This window comes from Mauremys reevesii, linkage group 5 (genome assembly GCF_016161935.1).
Source record: "Mauremys reevesii isolate NIE-2019 linkage group 5, ASM1616193v1, whole genome shotgun sequence".
Classification (NCBI taxonomy): Eukaryota; Metazoa; Chordata; order Testudines; family Geoemydidae; genus Mauremys; species Mauremys reevesii.
Genome location: NC_052627.1, coordinates 137,842,505 through 137,861,487, shown reverse-complemented (window position 1 = coordinate 137,861,487; position 18,983 = coordinate 137,842,505). Strand labels below are relative to the sequence as shown.

The following is an 18,983-nucleotide window of genomic DNA, read 5'->3' as shown; positions in this document are numbered from 1 at the left end:
TGACCTGCGCCCCATGCTGCAGGGGAAGGCGAAAAACCTCCAGGGCCTTTGCCAATCTGCCCTGGAGGAAAATTCCTTCCTGACCCCAAATATGGCGATCAGTTAAACCCTGAGCATGTGGGCAAGACTCACCAGCCAGCACCCAGGAAAGAATTCTCTGTAGTAACTCAGATCCCAACCCAGCCATCCCATGATGGATTTCTGTTCGGGGTGGAGAATCCATTTTTCCGGAGCCCCGGGGGACAGGCCCCGTCAGCCCATTGGAAAATCCACCACTGCCTGAGCCCTCGGACTGGGGAGAGAGATCAAAGTGGGTCGTCACTGGGAAAGGTCATTGGGTTTGCTGGAAATGCTACACTGGAAGTGGGGAAAATCAGAAATGAGCCTGACCCCAAATTCCCCTCCCCCAGCACCCCAGATCCTGGCACTGTTCCTCTGCCCATCTCTGCTTTTAAACTGATGGGGGAATCCCTTGGGTCAGGTTTCAAAGCTTGGCATCCTCTCCGATGGTTTGCCACAAGCCATGTCACAGATTTGCAACCTCAGCTGCCACCTGCCACCAGGGCCGCCCAGAGAATTCCGGGGGCCCGGGGTCTTCGGCGGCGGGGGGCCCCCGCTCAGGGGCGGCTCTAGACCCCAGCGCGCCAAGCAGGCGCGTGGGGCGGCCCTTTCCCGGGGGGGCGGCATTTGGCTCCGGTTGAGCTCCCGCAGGCATGCCTGCGGCAGGTCGACCGGAGCCCGGGACTAGCGGACCTGCATGACTGCGGCGGGTGCCGTGTTGCCGCGGCTCCGGTTGACCTGCCGCAGTCATGCCTGCGGGAGGTCCAGCCGAGCCGCGGGACGAGCGCCCCCCTCCGCAGTCATGACTGCGGCAGGTCCACTCGTCCCGGGCTCCGGTGGACCTGCCGCATGCACCGGAGCCGCGGGAACAGGGGAAACACTCCGGGGGCCCCGGAACACACTCCTGGGGGCCCCTGCGGGACGCGGGGCCTGGGGCAAATTGCCCCTCTTGCCCCCCCCTCTGGGCGGCCCTGCCTGCCACCTCCTTCTGGTATGAAACAAGGCACTGACCCATTATTCAAGCCCCTAGGAGCTTCCTGCACTCACCTGTTCCTGGGAGGAGACAGAGGTCAGGTGCGAGTCCTGAGACACACAGAACTGCTCGGCCTCATCCCACGGCTTCTTTTCTTGTGAAAAGTAATAGAGGTTCCCACCGTAAAACCTCCAGCCCCTGGAGAGCTTTGTCAGCACGTCACCTAGGAGCAGAGACTGAGGTGAGACGCCCGGGCTAAAGTCAAAGGGACACATGCAGGGAGCTCAGGGTTTCTAGTGCTGCATTTCCCCTGCCCTTCAGCTGCCCCAAGCCCAGGGAGCTTCTGAATCCTGATTCTCCAGCATCACAGTAAGTAACTTGTGTGGCCACATGATGGATCCCAAAGAGCGCTGCAGAAAGCAGGCACCATAGGGTCACTGCCCCAGCACTGAAATGCAGCTGCATCTGCGCTGGAGCATGGGAGCTAGTCCCAGTGCAGAGCAGCACGGCTGTAATGGGAAAGGGGAGACTCACTGTGCAGCTGAGCTGGCAGGGGGAATTCAGGAGGGGGAATGTAGCTGCCCAAGGTGGAAGATCTCTTGGTTCTGCATCAAATATTTTCAGTGATCATGAGAAGTTGAAGTCTCGGGTCATTTGCACATCACTGTCCCCCCCCCGCCCCAACACTCAGAGATGGTTCTGAAAGTAACGCCCCATACGCTGAAATGCCAGGGTCACTTTTTGCCTGTGACCTGACGGGTTTGGAGCGTCTAAGAAGAGCTGATAGCTAGGTGCTCCCATTAGGCTAACGAGGCCTAGGGTGTAATTTAACTCCACACCAATCACCATGGTGTGGGCCCAGGTGCAGCCACCGTTGATTTTTAATGGAAGAGAACTCGGTGCTGGAGAAAGGCGCTGAGTTGTCAGCCTGGGAGCCTGAAATCCTCCGTTCATCCTCAGCACCAGCAGAAACGGCACCAGCCAGCACTGCAGCTAGTACTTACTGTAGCGACCTTGCACTGCTGCTCGCGCTGCACTGACGTTGTCCAGCCAGATCTGGATTTCTCCATACGCTGCACTGACGTTGTCCAGCCGGATCTGGATTTCTCCATACGCTGCACTGACGTTGTCCAGACGGATCTGGATTTCTCCATATGCTGCACTGACGTTACCCAGCTGGGCTTTCAGCATCCGGACTCCTGCCTGCGCTTCATCCAATAGCTGCAGACCTAGAAGAAAGTCACAGCGACGTCAGTGGAGATGCAGAACACTTGACTATCAGCACGTGCTGTAGAGCAGCACCTGCCGGCCCATGTGTGCCAGGCCCTGTACGGACAGGAGGGAACCGTCCCTGCTCGCAACAGCTCACAGTCAAAATCGACTCTAGGTGGGAGAAATAAAGGATGATTTTCATCCTGGGGAACAGAGTCTGGCAGGGAAGTATCTGGAGGGGAGCAGGAGGATGCCAGGCACCCACCATCCCTGTAGGCAGGAGAGTGCTCAGTTTCCAGGCCATGGGAGGGGAACTGACCCACCCTGATGCCTAAGACCCTCGTCCTGCGACTTACTGTCCGATCTCTTTGCTGATGCGTCCGAGGCGTTGTCAGGCTGCAGAGAGACTTGGAGCTTCTGCACCGCTTCTTCAACCGCTTGCAGCTTCCTCTGTGCCCGGAGATCTAGAAATCACACGTCTGCAGGTCAGCGACCGAACCGAACTGCGGCTGGAGACCAACCGCACCCAGAGAAGGAACATGCTCTGAGTGCGAGGCTGTTCTCTATGACGTCTTTTATTTTAATCTTGGACAGCTTCCCTCCCGAGGAGGGACACTGGCACAGCCAAGGCCCCGTTCGGGGCTCTCTCCTGGTGTATGTTACACCGTCTTAACGTAGGGCGTCAGCTCCTTGGAGCAGGGAGCTACAAACTCCAGCAGAGCCGACTGAGAGTAAATCTCAGGAACAGACGCCTCGGGAGGTTGTGGAAGCTCTTTCACAGGAGGTTTTCAAAAGGAGGCTGGAGCCGTCTGTCTGGGATGGGTCAGACACAACAAATCCTGCATCTTGGCAGGGGTTAGACTAGATGCCCCTGGGGTCCCTTCTCACCCGATGGTTCTGGGATTCTATGACCTCATTTTACTGTGTGTTTGTGCAGCACCTAGCGCTATGAAAAGAAGGACCAGGGTGCAGCTTCTGGGCACTGTGGCCGTCCAAGGGCTTATTAACAATCCTGACAGCTCCGCTCCTGGTGTGTCTCAGGGGCCTGTCTGCTAACTGGAGGCCCAGACCCTTAGAGGTGTTCAGGCCCCAAACTCCCAGTGATTTCTATGGAAACCAGGAGCCCAAATGCCTTTGAGGATCTGGGCTTGCAGACTAATGGCCAGCTGCTCAGACGGTGTCAATCTGACTTCAGAGGAGCTACTTCGATTGACACCTGCAGAGCATCTGTCCCTGAGGCCTGGTCTACACTAGGACTTTAATTCGAATTTATCAGCGTTAATTCGAACTAACCGCTCAACCGTCCACACCAGGAAGCCATTTAATTCGAACTAGAGGGCTCTTTAGTTCGAATTTGGTACTCCACCCCGGCAGGTGGAGTAACGCTAAATTCGCACTTGCTAGCTCGAATTAGGCTTGGTGTGGATGCTAATCGAACTTAGCAGCTCCGGGAGCTATCCCACAGTGCACCACTCTGTTGACGCTCTGGACAGCAGTCCGAGCTTGGATTCTCTGGCCAGCCACACAGGAAATGACCCGCGAAAATTTGAATTCATTTTCCTGTCTGGGCGGTTTAAATCTGACGTTCTGGTTGCACATCGGGGCGAGCTCCGCAGCACCTGCAACGATGCAGAGCTCTCCAGCAGAGGAGTCCGGGCAATCCCAGACTAGAAAGAGGTCCCCAGCATGGACTGACCGGGAAGTCCAGGATCTGATCGCTGTGTGGGGCGAGGAGTCTGTTCTCTCGGAGCTGCGCTCCAACAAGCGGAACGCGAAGACCTTCGAGAAGGTCTCTAAAGCCATGAAAGACAAAGGATCCAGCCGGGATGCGATGCAGTGCCGCGTGAAAGTGAAGGACCTAAGACAAGGGTATCAAAAAGTCAGAGCGGCAAACGGACGCTCCGGAGCCCAGCCCCAGACATGCCGCTTCTACGAGGCACTGCATGCCATTCTCGGTGGGTCTGCCACCAGTGCCCCACCAGTGACGGTGGACTCCGAGGACGGAATAGTGTACCGGGACAGTTCCCCCTCCCTGTTCGCCGATGGGGAAGATGAGGAAGGGTCTTTAGAGGACGGCGCAGGCGACATCGAACCCACTCCCGCTTTCCCTGACAGCCAGGATCTCTTCATCACCCTCACAGAGATCCCCTACCAACCGTCCCCGCCCGTTAACCCGGACTCGGAATCAGGGGAAGGATCAGGCGGTAAGTGCTACAAACAGGGAAACATTTATTTTTTTAAGAAACAGGGATATATATAAAAAATAGAAATACTATATAAACATTTTTAAATATGAAACTATACAAACAGCACGTCTACACAGAGAGGAATGGAGCAATAGTCCTCTGGGGACAGTTCAAAAAAGCTCTCAGAGAGCAGCTGGAAAAGCCTCAGCAAGAGGTTTCTTGGGAGAGGTGCTTTATTGGGTGCTCCGTGGAAGCACACTCTTCCGCGCCAGGCCATCCTCAGGTACAGGGGGACCATCGCCTCTACGAGCATGGCAGCGTATGGTCCTGGTCTGTGCAGGGCTTCTGTTAGCATCCGCTCTCTCTGTGTGCGCCTGACACGCCTCAGGGTGATGTCGTTGTGGAAGTGCTGCATCTAATTAGTGGAATTAGTGTACTGTTACTATTGTGCATGGTAGACTTTTACTTTGCATAAGAATGACCCTCGCTTAACAGAGTTTTACTTTGCATAAGAATGACCCTCGCTTAACAGAGTTTTACTTTGCATAAGAATGACCCTCGCTTAACAGCCACGTGTTGCAGGCCACAGAGGAAAAGCATACAGGGGTCTTTCCCGTTCACTGGCGGGAGGTGCCGCAAAACGGTCATCTTTTCTGCTTTGCACATTGCCTCCAGCAGGAGAGCACAGCTAAGCACTAACTGATAAGCACTCTGTACTGTAAGGCTTACCAGGACTTTGTGCAAGAGGGATGCAGCTGTCTCTCCTCGCTTGTGCGCTATCCAGTGCAATCGCGCCGCCAATGAGAGCGTACTCCGAAATCTCGGACTAGTTCCGAGATCTCCTGAGACTTGGTTCCCTGTTTGGTCTTCTTAACTGAAACTGACTAGACTGTGTTTACTGTTGGCAAACATGTATTTATTTGTTCAAGGAAATCACCTACTTTTTCGCATCACACAGCTTCGGCTCCTTCCCGGACTGCCCGCATCCCCTGCAGAGGCTGGCTCAGATTAGACGCCGAAAGAAAAGACAAGGGACGACATGTTCCAGGAACTGATGGCCAGCTCCAGAGCGGAGGCGGCAGAGCAGAGACAGTCGAGGAGAGCCTGTGTCAGCAGCATCGCACACACCTGGAACGGGAGGATAGGTGGCGGCAGGAAGACCAGCAGGCAACTCAAACGCTGCTTGGTATAAAGAGAGAGCAAACGGAAACGCTCCGCAGACTTGTAGATGTTCTGCAAGACCGCAGTCAGGAGGAGAGAGCCCCCCTGCAGTGCATCTGCAACCGCCCTCCAACGCCAAGAAGTCCTGTCCCCCCCTCACCCAAAGTGACAAGACGGAGGGGCGGTAGGGGCCGTGAGAACTGTCCCTGCACCGCAGCACACCGATAATGTTCGAGACAACTGTCGCGCTGTAAATTTGTACAAGCTCTTTCCTTAAAGCATCAACCAGTCCCAACTCCAAGTTCAAACCCCCCACTGTGTACTACATTATTAAAAGCGGTTTTGTGTTACTGACTGTTTCCGTCACGTTTCTGGTGTCAGAAGACTTTCTGTTGTTCTGTATGGGGGGGGGGTTGTAATTTCACTGCATAGCCCACAGTGCCATGCTACAGACTTGGCTGCAGGGTCAACTGCAGGGCACACACAGACTGCAGTCACTAGGCACCAGGGACAGTCTGTGTGGTGTATGCTGCCCCGGGTCTTTCCTTGATGTGTATGCTTGTGCAGGGTCCTGGTGCCTGACATCCCAGAATGTAAAGGCAGGCTTCCCTTCACATGCACTTGGACCGTAGTCACGATCCTCCCCGGTGCCCTGAGCCCCAAAAAGAGACCTCATCCAGGGGCAGATACTCACCCTTCCCCCACACCCCTCACCCCTTCCAACGCCCAAACCCACAGCCGTCATGTTAACCCCTATCCAAAGACGGCACCCCTCGCCCCTTCCTGCAAACCCACCCATCAGTGCACACCTTAACCAGCACAGAATGCTTCCATGTTTCAACGAAGAAAGAGAAATGCAAAGTCAACGAAAGATTTATTATTAATTACTAAAACATGTCCTTAGTTTTAAAACGTCCTTCGGAAGTGGGGGAAACTTGGTTTATGATCAGGCTCTCTTAAAATCAAGTGGACAGTCACAGGTTATCCTGCTCTGCGAGGAAACTCGCTTTCAAAGCCTCCCTGATGCATATCGCTTCCCGCTGGGATATTCTCTCAGCATGGGTGTCTGGCTGATCGTAAACAGCAGCCAGGCGATTTGCCTCAACCTCCCAAGCGGCCAAACAGGTCTCGCCCTTGCTCTCACAGAGATTGTGGAGCACACAGCAAGCAGCAATAACTACGGGGATATTCTTTTCGCTGATGTCCGAGCGAGTCAGTAAGGTCCGCCATCTCCCCTTGAGACGTCCGAAAGCACACTCCACCACCATTCTGCACTTGCTCAGCCGGTAGTTGAAGAGTTCCTTTTCACTGTCCAAGGCGCCTGTATAGGGCTTCATGAGCCAGGGCATTAGCGGGTAGGCCGGGTCCCCGAGGATCACTGTAGGCATCTGCACATCCCCAACCGTTATTTTGTGGTCCGGGAAGAAAGTGCCTGCCTGGAGGCGTCTAAATAGACCAGAGTTCCTGAACACACGCACGTCATGAACCTTGCCCACCCACCCGACGTTGATGTTGGTAAAACGTCCCCTATGGTCCACCACAGCTTGCAGCACCATTGAAAAGTAGCCCTTTCGGTTAATGTACTCGCTGGCCTGGTGGGCTGGTGCCAGGATAGGGATGTGAGTCCCATCTATAGCCCCACCGCAGTTTGGGAATCCCATCGCGGCGAAGCCATCTATGATGACCTGGACATTTCCGAGAGTCACTACCTTTGAGAGCAGTAGGTCAACGATTGCGTGGGCTACTTGAATCACAGCAATCCCCACGGTAGATTTGCCCACGCCAAAGTGGTTCGCTACTGACCGGTAGCTGTCTGGCGTGGCAAGTTTCCAGAGGGCTATGGCCACTCGCTTCTGCACACTCAGGGCTGCTCGCATCCGTGTGTCCTGGCGCTTCAGGGCAGGGGACAGCAAGTCACACAGTTCAAGGAAAGTGCCCTTACGCATCCTGAAGTTTCGCAGCCACTCTGTGTCATCCCAGACCTGCAGCACTATGCGGTCCCACCAGTCTGTGCTTGTTTCCCGGGCCCAGAATCGCCGTTCCACACCATGAACTTGACCCATTGCCACCATGATCTCCACTGCCTGGCGTACCCTGCTTTCTGAGAGGTCTGCGCCACTCTCCTCACCGTGTTGCCGGAGCCTCCTCGCCCGGTTTCTCAGCATCTGACTGTGGAAGAGGTGGACGATAAGGTGCGAGGAGTTGACAACGGCCATAAGTGCAGCGATGATCGCAGCGGGCTCCATGCTCGCAGTGCTGTGGCGTCCGCGCTGTAACCAACCAGACAAGGGCGTGAACAGATTTCCCGCCGGCGCTCTCAAGGAAGACAGGGAGGGCGGGATTGACGGTTCAATGACGACACATTTTTCCCCCCAGCATGCATTGGGGGGAAATCCCACAATTCCAATGGGCAGCGGGGAGTGCGGGAACTGTGGGATAGCTTCCCACAGTGCACCGCTTCCAAAGTCGAAGCTGGCCCCGTGAATGTGGACTCAGAAGTTCGAATTTGTGTATTTAGTATGGATACACAAATTCGACTTATTAAGGTCGAATCCACAAATTCGACTTAAGTAGATTCGAAATAGTCCTGTAGTGTAGACAAGCCGTAAAAATCAGCCTTCACTCCCCTTAGTGCTGCAGGGTCAACACAGCGACCCCCAGGGAGCCAGTTTCTCTTCCAGCTTGTGCATCATCAACAGACCTGTGATCTAAGTGCTGCCTGTGGAATCTTTCCCACAATCCATCGTACGTCTCTGGCTCCTTTCACGGCAGTATCTGAGCACCTCACAGCCTTTCATATATTATTTAATGTCGCACGACACCCCTGTGAAGTAGGGAAGTCTCCTCCCCCTGTTTTACAGGTGGAGAACTGAGGCAGAGACAGGTCTCATAGACCTTACAGCCAGAAGGGCCCATCATGATCATAATCTGACCTCCTGCAGGCCACAGAACCTCACCCACCCAGTCCTGTAATAGTCCCATAACCTTTGGCTGAGTTACTGAAGCCCTCAAACCATGATCTAAAGACTTCAAGTTACAGAGAATCCACCATTTACACTAGTTCAAACCTGCAAGTGACCCATGCCCCAGGCTGCAGAGGATGACAAAAAAACTCAGAGTCTCTGCCAATCTGATTTGGGGGAAAATTCCTTCCCGACCCCATTGAAAGGTGGATAAGGACCCAGTTAAATGGGAGACTACAACTGATCATGCTCAAAGGTGAACTGTCAGGCTGGAGGGAGTTTACTCGTGGAGATCCTCGGGGATCACTCTTGGGACAAATCTTATTTAACGTTTTCATTAAAGACCTTGGCACAAAAAGAGGAGTGTGCTAATGAAATCAAGAGATGACACAGAGTTGAGAGGTATTGCCAGCATGGAGGACTGGAATTTCATACGAGTAGAGCTGGACAACCTTGACACCTGGAGTAGTAGAAATGGGATGAAATTTAATTGTGCAAAGTGCAAGGTCATGCACATAGCGATTAACAGCAATATTAATCCCCCTCTTCTCCAAGCTGACTCATAATTTCCCATGTGGCATGGTATCAAATGCCCTGAAATCCATATAGATGAGAACGACTGTAATTCCTTTCTCTAAAAAATCAGTTATCTTCTCAAAGAAAGAGAAGGTTCATTTGGCATGATCTACCTTTTGTAAAACCATGTTTAATTTTATCTCATTTACCATTAATCTCTATGCCCCTAACTACTTTCTCCTCCCAAATTTGTTCGAAGACCTAGCATACAATTAAGGTCAAACTAAAAGTTCTGGAGGTTCCCAGATCACTTTTTTCCTGTTTCTAAAAAATCAGAACTCCATTAGCAATTCTCCAGTCATAGGGTCTGACCTCTGAGTTTATGGATTCACTAAAAAATTCTTGCTGGTGAGCTTGCAACTTCGTGTGCCAGTTCCTTGAATATTCTTGGATGGAGATTATCCAGGCCCCCCAGTTTGGTCCTATTAAGCTGTTTGAGTTTGACTTCCACCTCAGATGTGATAATTTCTACTTCCATATCCTCGTTCCCATTAGCCAGCCTGCCACTACCCATAAACTCCTCATTCCATTTATTAGAAATGGAGGCAAAGTATTTGTTTAGGCATTTGCCCATGCCTAGATTATCTCCACTCTCCAACACACCCTCCGTGTCGGGCAGTCCCTTTTTGTTTATATAGCTATAGAACCATTTACTGTTGGTTTTAGATCCCTTTGCAAGGTCCAGCTCTGCTTGGCTCTCAGCAGTTCTCACTTTTCCCTGCACTTTCTGATCTCCAAGATGTGGCTTTCCTTGCTGATCCATCCCATCTTCCATTCCTTGTAGGATTTCTGCTTTCTCTTAATCACCTGTGTGAGATGCTTGTTCATCCAGCCTGGTCCGCAACCCTTCCCTAGGAAGTTTTTCCCCTTGCGTGGGATGCAGGTGTCAGAGAACTTCTGTAACTTGGACTAAAAGTAATTCCAAGCCTCCCGCACTTTCAGATCCTTGAGTCCTTCCGCCCAGTCCATTATATTTTAAAGTTTCTCCTTTTGAAATGAAGGCCCCTAGTTTTGTTTATCCTTCCATTTAGTTGAAACTGAATTAGCTCGTGATCACACGAACCAAGGTTGTCCCCTACAGCCAGTTCTTCTCTGGAGATCCTTCCTATTCACCAACACTCAGTCTAAAATGGCATCACCTTTTTCTTGGTTTGGTGACTATTTGGTAAAGAAATCTGTCAGCTCTCACAGCCAGGAAAGTGTGGACCACACCCAGGGCCGGTGCAACCACTAGGCCAACTAGGCAGCTGCCTAAGGCGCCTAGCAGTTGAGGGCGCCTAAAAGCCTCCTCAGGCGAGGAGGTGGAGCAGAGGTGAGCTGGGGCAGCGGGGCGTGGGGAGGGCTGCCCGCAGTAACGGGGAGGGGGGCGCACAGGGGAACCGCTCCCCGCCCCAGCTCATCTCCACTCTGCCTTCTCTGCTGAGCACACAGCCCAGCTCTAAGTCTCCTCCCCTCCCAGGCTTGCGGCACCGATTGGAGGGGAATTAGAGTGGGGGAATCGGCGCCGCAAGCCTGGGAGGGGAGGACACTTAGAGCGGGAGCTGTGTGCTCAGCGGAGGAGGCGGAGCGGAGGTGAGCTGGGGCGGGCTCCCCAGGAGGAGTTTGCTGCCGCAGAGAGGGGCTCCCCGGGCGGGGTTAGCTTCCACAGAATGGGGGGGGCCTCCCCGGGCAGGGTTAGCTGTCGTAGAGGGGGGGCTCCCTGGGTGGGGTTAGCTGCGGGGGGAGTAGCTGCCGGGGGCGGGGCTCCCGGGGCGGGGGGGGTGGCGGGCTGAGTTAGCTGCCGTGGTGGGCAGGTTTAGCTGCCGTAAGGGGGGGTCCTCTGGTGGAAGGGATAGGTGGGCGTGGGTAACTGCAGTGGGGGGGGGCTCCTCTGGTGGGAGGGGCGGGTGGACGTGGGGGGGGGCGCGGCAGCGGGCGGGGTTAGCTGGGTGTGGGGATGGCGCAAAGTGGAAGTTTCACCTAGGGCATGAAACTTTCTTGCACCAGCCCTGGCCATACCATGATGATTAGTACTCGTCCTCTGGTCTGTATCCGGGAAATTAAAGTCTTCCATAATCACACAGCTCCCAGGAGTATATATTTAATTGAAGGTATTTCAGAGATCTCTATCCATATCCACATAGGATCCTGGGGTCTGTAGCAGGCCCCAAGCACTATCTCAGGGGAGCCTCTGGTAGCTTTCTTCCCCAAAGTGATTTTGGCCCAAACACACTCTGTATTAGCCATTCCAGCACTTCTAATCTCTTTACAGTCAGTCTATCTCCTCATCAGTATACAACGCTACTGCACCTCCTTCATCTTCATTTCTGTCTTTCCTGAGCAGCACATACTCTCCATTGTCTGTACTCCAGTCCTGGCTACTATTCCACCACGTTTCTGTTATTCCTGTAACATCTGGTTTCACTTCCTGCACCAGTAGATCTAGTTTCTCCATTTTGTCCCCCAGGCTTCTTGCATTGGTGCATAGACACCTTAGTTGTTTCCGCTCAGCTTCGCCAGGGCTCCTCACGCAATTAGGCACAGTCATGCTACTGCCAGTATCACCTACTACTTGGCTGTTAGCATCATTGGTTTGGGAACTGTCTTTCCTCTTGATGTCCATTCTCCTTCCCTCTGCTGTTCCTTTCTCCTTTGCTGTGTCTGCTCTTACTTGATTTTCTCCTGCTCAATATTAGAATCAAAAGTGGAGATTACATGAGCATCTCTCAACTGTCTCCCCTGAATTCCAAGCTTAAAGCTCTTTTAACTAGTTGTGCTACCCTCCATCCTAGAATCTATTTCCCGCCCTACTCAGGGGGAGTCCATCCCATGAGAACAGTCCTTTGTCCGTGAATGCCTCCCAGTGGTCGAACACCCCAGAGACCTCCTCAGAGCTCTACTGCCTGAGCCGTGCATTGATCATCATCATCTTGTCTCACTTCTGTTCTCCTCCTCTAGGGACAGGTAGAATCCCATTGAAGATCACCTGAGCCTCCATTTCTTTAAGTGTCTTCCCCAGCCTGGCATCATCTCCCTTGATGAATTCCAGCAAGAATCTAGCAGTATCGTTTGTTCCCATGTGAAGGACAATCAGTGGATTCCTTCCTGCTCCCATTAGGATCCTCTTCAGCATCAGGTCCACATCCCATATCTTAGCTCCTGGCAGACAGCTCATCCTTCTAATCTCTGCATCAGCCTTGGTGCCAGGCCTATCCATTATTCTTAGTAAGGAGTCACCATCACGTAGACCTCCCTCTTCCTGGTGTTGGTGCCATTCTCCAGCCTTTCTCCTGTTCCTTCTGAATGCAAGTCCTCTTGCCTTTTGTTCTCCCTTGCGATCTACTGCAAGTCATCCTCTGTCCTCCCGGGGCTCCGAACTCTGGGTATGTACATTGACTCTTCCCCTCTTCTTGTAGGACTAGCTGCTCTTCTCTTCTCCCTGGCCCTCCCACCTTCTGCTACTCCCTGCTGCAACCTTCTTCACTTTCCAACTCAGCAAACCTGTTCCTGAGCTCTACTTCTCCTTCTCTAGCTGGTCTTTTCCTCTGCCCGGTTATCATCATCACGTTTCCACTGGCCACTTTACTCACCCAGCAGTCTCCCCTCCGCGTTCTCCAGTCCAGCTTAGATCTGCCAGTCCCCGCCCTGCGCCCCCAGCCAGGCTCTCAGGCAGCTGCTGCCCTGCACAGAGCAGTGACCTGGATCGGCCGACTACAGCCGCATGAGAGGCAGAGCCCTCCTGCTCCTCGCCCGGGCCCGGCTGCCAGGGAGAGCGGCCGAATGTGCTGGGGGGAGGGGGGAGACGTAGCGGGAGAAGGACAGAGCCCCCCGCAGGTAACTCTGGCAGGGCAGGCAGTGCATGGTGGCCCTGGGCTGAGCGCAGGGGTCGCTGGGCAGAGGAGACAAGTGGGGCGGTCACGTGTCCTCCCCTTTAGATTGTGGCCCCCCAGCCCGGGGAGGCACCAGTCGTCTTTGCCACTCACTGCCCCTAAGGAACAGGGGCTTGTCTCCCCTCTCCTCCAAGAGCTCTCCACTCCAGCTCCCTGCTTTCAGCTGTTCGCTGGCTGCAGGGCAGGGACTCTTTGGCAGAGCAGGGAATTAAACCCAGCAGTCTGAGCCCCAGACAAGTGTCCGAACCACTGGGCCGTCCGCTCTCTCCATAGGGCATTTCAATGGTGCCATGAGGACGCCTGGGGCTGAGGCTTGTGCTGGTGATATGTGGTCAGGAAAGGACCCAGCGTGACCCTCAGAGCGCAGGTTGAGCATGTGGGGCTGCCACATGTGATCTGAAGTCCCTGAGGTGATGCTCAGGCAGGATGAAGTTCATCCAGCCCATCCCTGACAGGTGGTTGTCTAACCTGTCCTTAAAAACCTCCCGTGATGGGGGTTCCACAGCCTCCCCAGGTGACCTGTCCCAGTGCTGGGCCATCGTTAGACTTAGAAAGTTTGTGCTAGTATCAAACCAGCAGGGCAAGATCTTACAGCTCCATTCAAACTCCCTGGAGCAGGAGATTTATTTGGAGGGACAGACTGGAAACACGATAGATATACTGCTGGAATGTGGGGGTGCTCCCCCCCAGTCAAGCCAGCTGGCCTATATGGAAGTTGGCAAATGTTGGGCTTGGAGCTGCAGTTGAACTTACATAGAAGCGTCACAGCAAGGAGGGACGTGGCCAGGGCCAGACCCAGGAGGAGAAGGACAGCAGTGACGATGCCCCGCGCCCTGTGCCGCCAAGGGACCGATGTCTTGGGAGGGTTTCCTTGAAGGAGAAGAAGAAACGTATCCATGGAAAGTTACAGCTCAACTGCCACTGACCGAAGAAACTCCACCCCCAAATCCAATACCTGCTCAGCCTCCTAGTCCCTGAGTGTGCTTAACAGCAACAGCGGAATGAGGCCAAATAAGGTCAGAACCGACCTGAACTCAAATGTGAAAAGCGACCCTCCCTAAATCAGGAGTGACTCTAGTGCCAGGCAGGCATCCTGTGAGAGAGATCTGGGAGCAGGATTTCCCCACTGCCTAAGCATTTCTTGAGAGGGAAGTTTAGGGGTTGTGCAGTCCAGGCCCAAAGGAGTATTTTTAAGTGAGAAAAGGAACCTGAAACAACTTATGAAATATGAATACAACAAGGCAGAGAAATGAGGGGAAATGATTCTTTGCAGGAGAAAAGTGGGGCTGACAGCAGCAGTGTGCTCAGAAGGGCCTTTCTACAGCATCCATGTCTGATAACCCATCCCCGGGATGCTGGGCTCCCCCCTGCAAGGCAGCCAAGGGGTGAATCACAGGGCAAAGCCCGAAAACTGTGTCTCCCCTGCACATTAAAGGGAGAAGACTAGAGCTGCATTCGAGCCAGGATCTATGTGTGGACAGAAGTAAGTGTGCTCGGTGTGCTCTGGATTTGGTCTCCCCAGGGTGAACGGCAGCTGCTTGGAGACGCAAGACTGTCAGATTCTCCTCTCCCTGAAAATCTCAGCCTGCCGCACCCCCTCCCTGTCTGATCTGAGCCTCAGCCATTAGCGCGCGCCGCTCCCCCATGGGGCGTGGTTCCTGGAACCAGCAGACAACACTCAGATGCCCAGATAATCCCCTTACATTGCAGAAGTGGCTTCTCTCACGCTAACCAAAGGGTGAAGCTGCCTCTCACTAATGTACTGAGTTTGCAGTTCTCAGCCTTTCCTGAAACAGATTCTGGGAGGAGCTTCTCTGTCACTGAGCGCACACTACATTTTTCCTTATGTTTTCATAGAATCACAGAATATCAGGGTTGGAAGGGACCTCAGGATGTATCTAGTCCAACCCGCTGCTCAAAGCAGGGCTAATCCCCAACTAAATCATCCCAGCCAGAACTTTGTCAAGCCTCACCTTAAAAAACTCTAAGGAAGCAGATTCCACCACCTCCCTAGGGAACCCATTCCAGTGTTTCACCACCCTCCTAGTGAAATAGGGTTTCCTAATATCCAACCTAAACCTCCCCACTGCAACTTGAGACCATTACTCCTTGTTCTGTCATCTGCCACCACTGAGAACAGTCTAGGTCCATCTGTGATGAAGTGGAACTGCAAAAAATGGCTGCCCCAAAAGCAGAACTATGCAGCCTCAAAAAAGAAATGCCCAGCCATGGTGCAGGCCCTTGGAAAGCTGCAGCTGTATCATTTTGGGCAGCACTTTACTGTGTATACTGACCACTCTCCTCCGACGTGGTGGCGTCAAATGCAAGGGGCTGAGGCAAAGCTGCTGGGAACAGACACACCTGTTCAGAGGGTGGCCAAGGTCAAGCTGGGGGCTCTTAACCAAGAGAGCCCAAATTGCAGCCCTCCAAACTGGAGCGCTGGGAAAAGACCCAATCCCAGTTTAAACCCCAGGGGTATTGGGGTGGCACAAGGGCCCGGGCTGCATGAACCTTCCCACATGCAGCCTGCAAGCGCCATCAAGCACAACAGACCCACGGGAGGGGGTGAAACTGGACAGTCCTGGCGTAACTCCCACCAAGGAATGGGAGAGATGCTGGGGCACCCATGGAAACGTTGCTGGGTTCAAACATCCCCATGTCACCGGCTAAAGTGACCTCACTATGTTCGGTCTCGAAGAGGGGAGAGATGTGACAAAATGGGGCTGTTCTTAATGTTTCCTCTGAATACTGTGTGGGTGCTTCAGTTTCTAACCGGACACTCTGTCACCTAGCAACTAAACCTCTGTTTTACTGGCAGGCTAAGAGTCACGTCTAACTGAAAAGTGGGGGGGTGTGCAGGACCCTCTGGCTTCCCCAGAACCCTGCTGTCACCAAGTGTGGGGGAGTCCAGGCCCGGCACCCCCGGCTTCCTGCAATTCACCATGACTCTCAGCCAGCCAGTAAAGCAGAAGGTTTATTTAGACGACAGGAACAGAGTCCAAAACAGGTCTTACCGGTACAGACAACAGGACCCCCTGTAGTCAGGTCCATCTGTGGGCCACAGGGAGGCCACAGCCCCATTGGGAAGCCCAAACCCCGTCGGGCGCCCCTCTCCATTTCCCAGCCAACTCCCAAACTGAAACTCCCCCCAGCCTCTCACTCAGTCTCCCCCTGGCTCCTCCCCCAGCCTCTGTCCTTTTTCCAGTGTCCCAGGCAGAGGTGTCACCTGGCCTCCAACCCCCCTTCTGGGGTCTCAGGTTACATCCTCAAGTGTCCTCCCTTCCCCAGTGCAGCCGTCCCAGCACAACTCCCCTGCACCCTTCCCAGGTCAATACTCCCCTCTCAGCATTCACATCACACAGCCAGAACATTCCCACTTCCTCACACCTGCCTGGGCAGACTCGCTGTGGGAAGCGCACAAAGGGGCATATGCTACATGCTCCCAGAAGAGACCCAGGAGGTGAAGCCGTGTGAGCTTCTTGCCCTGCAGACAGTCTGCTCCATGGGAGAGGAGGCTCCCCAGAGTCCTGACTGGCTTTGTGGGGAGCAGTTCCAGAGCATCGCCCAGGGACTCCGTAACACCGTCCTCTTTGGAACCCCCTTTCAGGGAGTTGAAGGCTGCTATCAAATCCCCCCTCACTCTTCTCTTCTGCAGACTAAACAATCCCAGCTCCCTCAGCCTCTCCTCATAAGTCATGTGCTCCAGCCCCCTAATCATTTTTGTTGCCCTCCGCTGGACTCTTTGCAATTTTTCCACATCCTTGTTGTAGTGTGGGGCCCAAAACTGGACACAGTACTCCAGATGAGCCCTCACCAATGTCGAATAGAGGGGAATGATCACGTCCCTTGATCTGCTGGCAATGCCCCTACTTATACAGCCCAAAATGCCGTTAGCCTTCTTGGCAACAAGGGCACACTGCTGACTCATATCCAGTTTTTCCTTTGTCGCTGCAGAGAGCCTAGCTGAGCTCGGTGCATAGCTGCAGCTGCCTACTGAACCTCACATCCTCACCCGCACCCTCCACTTCCGTCAGACCCATCTCCCTGCCTATCTCCTGAACCTTCCCGGCATCTTTCATGTGTTCGAATCCAGAACAGCTGCCACATGGCATCTGGATTGCACTGAAACCAAAGGGGATAAACAACCCCCGGAGCAGGCCCTTGTCCAGCTGACACCTGCACAACCAAACATAAGAATGTAAGAACGGCCAGACTGGGTCAGACCAAAGGTCCATCTACCCCAGCATCCTGTCTGCCGACAGTGACCAGTGCCAGGTGCCCCAGAGGGAATGAACAGAACAGGGAATCCATCCCCAGTTGCCCATTCCCAGCTTCTAGCAAAGAGGCTAGGGACACCATCCCTGCCCATCCTGGCTAATAGCCAATGATGGACCTGTCCTCCATGAACTTATCTAGGAACTCTGTTATGGTCCTGGCCTTCACAATATCCCCTGACAAGGAGTTCCACAGGTTAACTGTGAAGAAATTATTCCTTTTGTTTGTTTTGTTTGTTTGTTTTAAACCTTCATTTGGTGACCCCTAGTTCTTATGTTATGAGAAGGAGTAAATAACACTTCCTTATTTATTTTCTCCACACCAGTCATGATTTTATAGATCTCAGTCACATCTCCCCTTAGTCGTCTATTTTCCAAGCTGAAAAGTCCCAGTTTTATTAATCTCTCCTCATATGGCAGCCATTCCATACCCCTAATCCCTTTTCCAATTCCAATATATTTTTTCTGAGATGGGGCAACCACATCTGCACGCAGTATTCAAGACGTGGGTGTACCATGGATTTAGATAGAGGCAATAGGATATTTTCTGTCCCTTTCTTAATGATCCCAAAAATTCTGTTCGCTTTTTTGAAGCCGCTGCACATTGAGTGGATGTTTTCAGAGAACTGTCCAAAATGACTCCAACATCCCTCTCTTCAGTGGAAACAGCTAATTCAGACCCCATCGTGTTATAAGTATAGTTGGGATTATGTTTTCCAACGTGTGTTACTTTGCATTAATCAACATTGAATTTCATCTGCCATTTTGTTGCCCAGTCACCCAGCCAAAGCCCTGAGGGGGCCCCTTGTGCTGGGAGCTTTAGGAAAACAGCCTGGTCCTTATCTCAGAACTTCCAGCTCCATTTCCTCCTTGTCCTTGGAGGAACAGGTTCCCTCCCCCCGTCCCCGAGCCCTGGGGAAAACCCTTCTCTGCTAACACAGCTACATCTCCCTGCCCCTGCTCACGGTTAGACGCGTGTGCTCGGGCAGGGAAGGGGCAGAGGGTAAGGAAAGGAGGTGTCACTGTGAAATGGGGGGATGAGAGGGAGCTGGTCCCCAGAGATGGGGGCTGTGAATTCAACCCTGGTGATCTCCTCCTGGGAGAGACTGATGGTGGCAGTGAGCTGGGGAGGGGGAGCCTGGCTGGCTTTTATGGCCAGCCCATGGCACTGCGCTGCCCGGCAGGAGGCTGGGATGCTGGGCAGGGACTCCCATCTCTCCCCCTGTGCCCTTCTCCCGTTGGGGACTGGCAGGGGAGAGAACGCACTGGGAAGCACTGACCGAGCACCCTCGCCCACTGCCCGTGGTGCTGTCTGGCCAGCACAAGGCTGAGCTCTGGGGACGTGGTCAGTGGAGCAAGCGGTCGCTGCCCATGACGCTCTGCAGAGACCACAAAGCCAAGGAGAGGCCAGCGGGAGTCCAGGGTCTGGTGCAGCCTCTTGTGCTTACCTTTGGGCTGGGGAGCAGCTTCTGTCATCGGCATGGTCTCATAGATATCCTCATCCGCCATTGTCCTGCCTTCGCGCTGAGCAGAGCCCCTGATGACTGGCCTGTGGGTCCTTTCAGCAGCCTGCTGGGTTAGAGCCTCCCTCTGACAGCAGCCCTGGCCCAGAAATAGAAATGGGAAGTGATGCCTGGTGGTTGGATGAGGGAAGGAGGGGTAGTGGGAGGTCTGGAGATAAGAGATGGTTGGACGGGAGAGAGAAGTGG

The 18,983-nt window shown here is 53.6% G+C and overlaps 1 protein-coding gene across 1 annotated transcript in view; it reads right to left on the bottom strand.

Annotated features, from left to right (window-relative positions):
* Window positions 1-18,783, bottom strand: part of LOC120406889 (C-type lectin domain family 4 member F-like) — an 88,774-nt gene extending 69,991 nt beyond the window's left edge. Inside the window, exons 1-4 of the mRNA XM_039542064.1 lie at window positions 18,723-18,783; window positions 2,569-2,709; window positions 2,038-2,262; window positions 1,108-1,256 (exon numbers count right to left, since the gene is read on the bottom strand). Coding sequence (XP_039397998.1) covers window positions 1,108-1,256; window positions 2,038-2,262; window positions 2,569-2,709; window positions 18,723-18,783 — 576 coding nt within the window. The remainder of the gene's footprint in view (window positions 1-1,107; window positions 1,257-2,037; window positions 2,263-2,568; window positions 2,710-18,722) is intronic.
* Window positions 18,784-18,983: the final 200 nt, after the last annotated feature.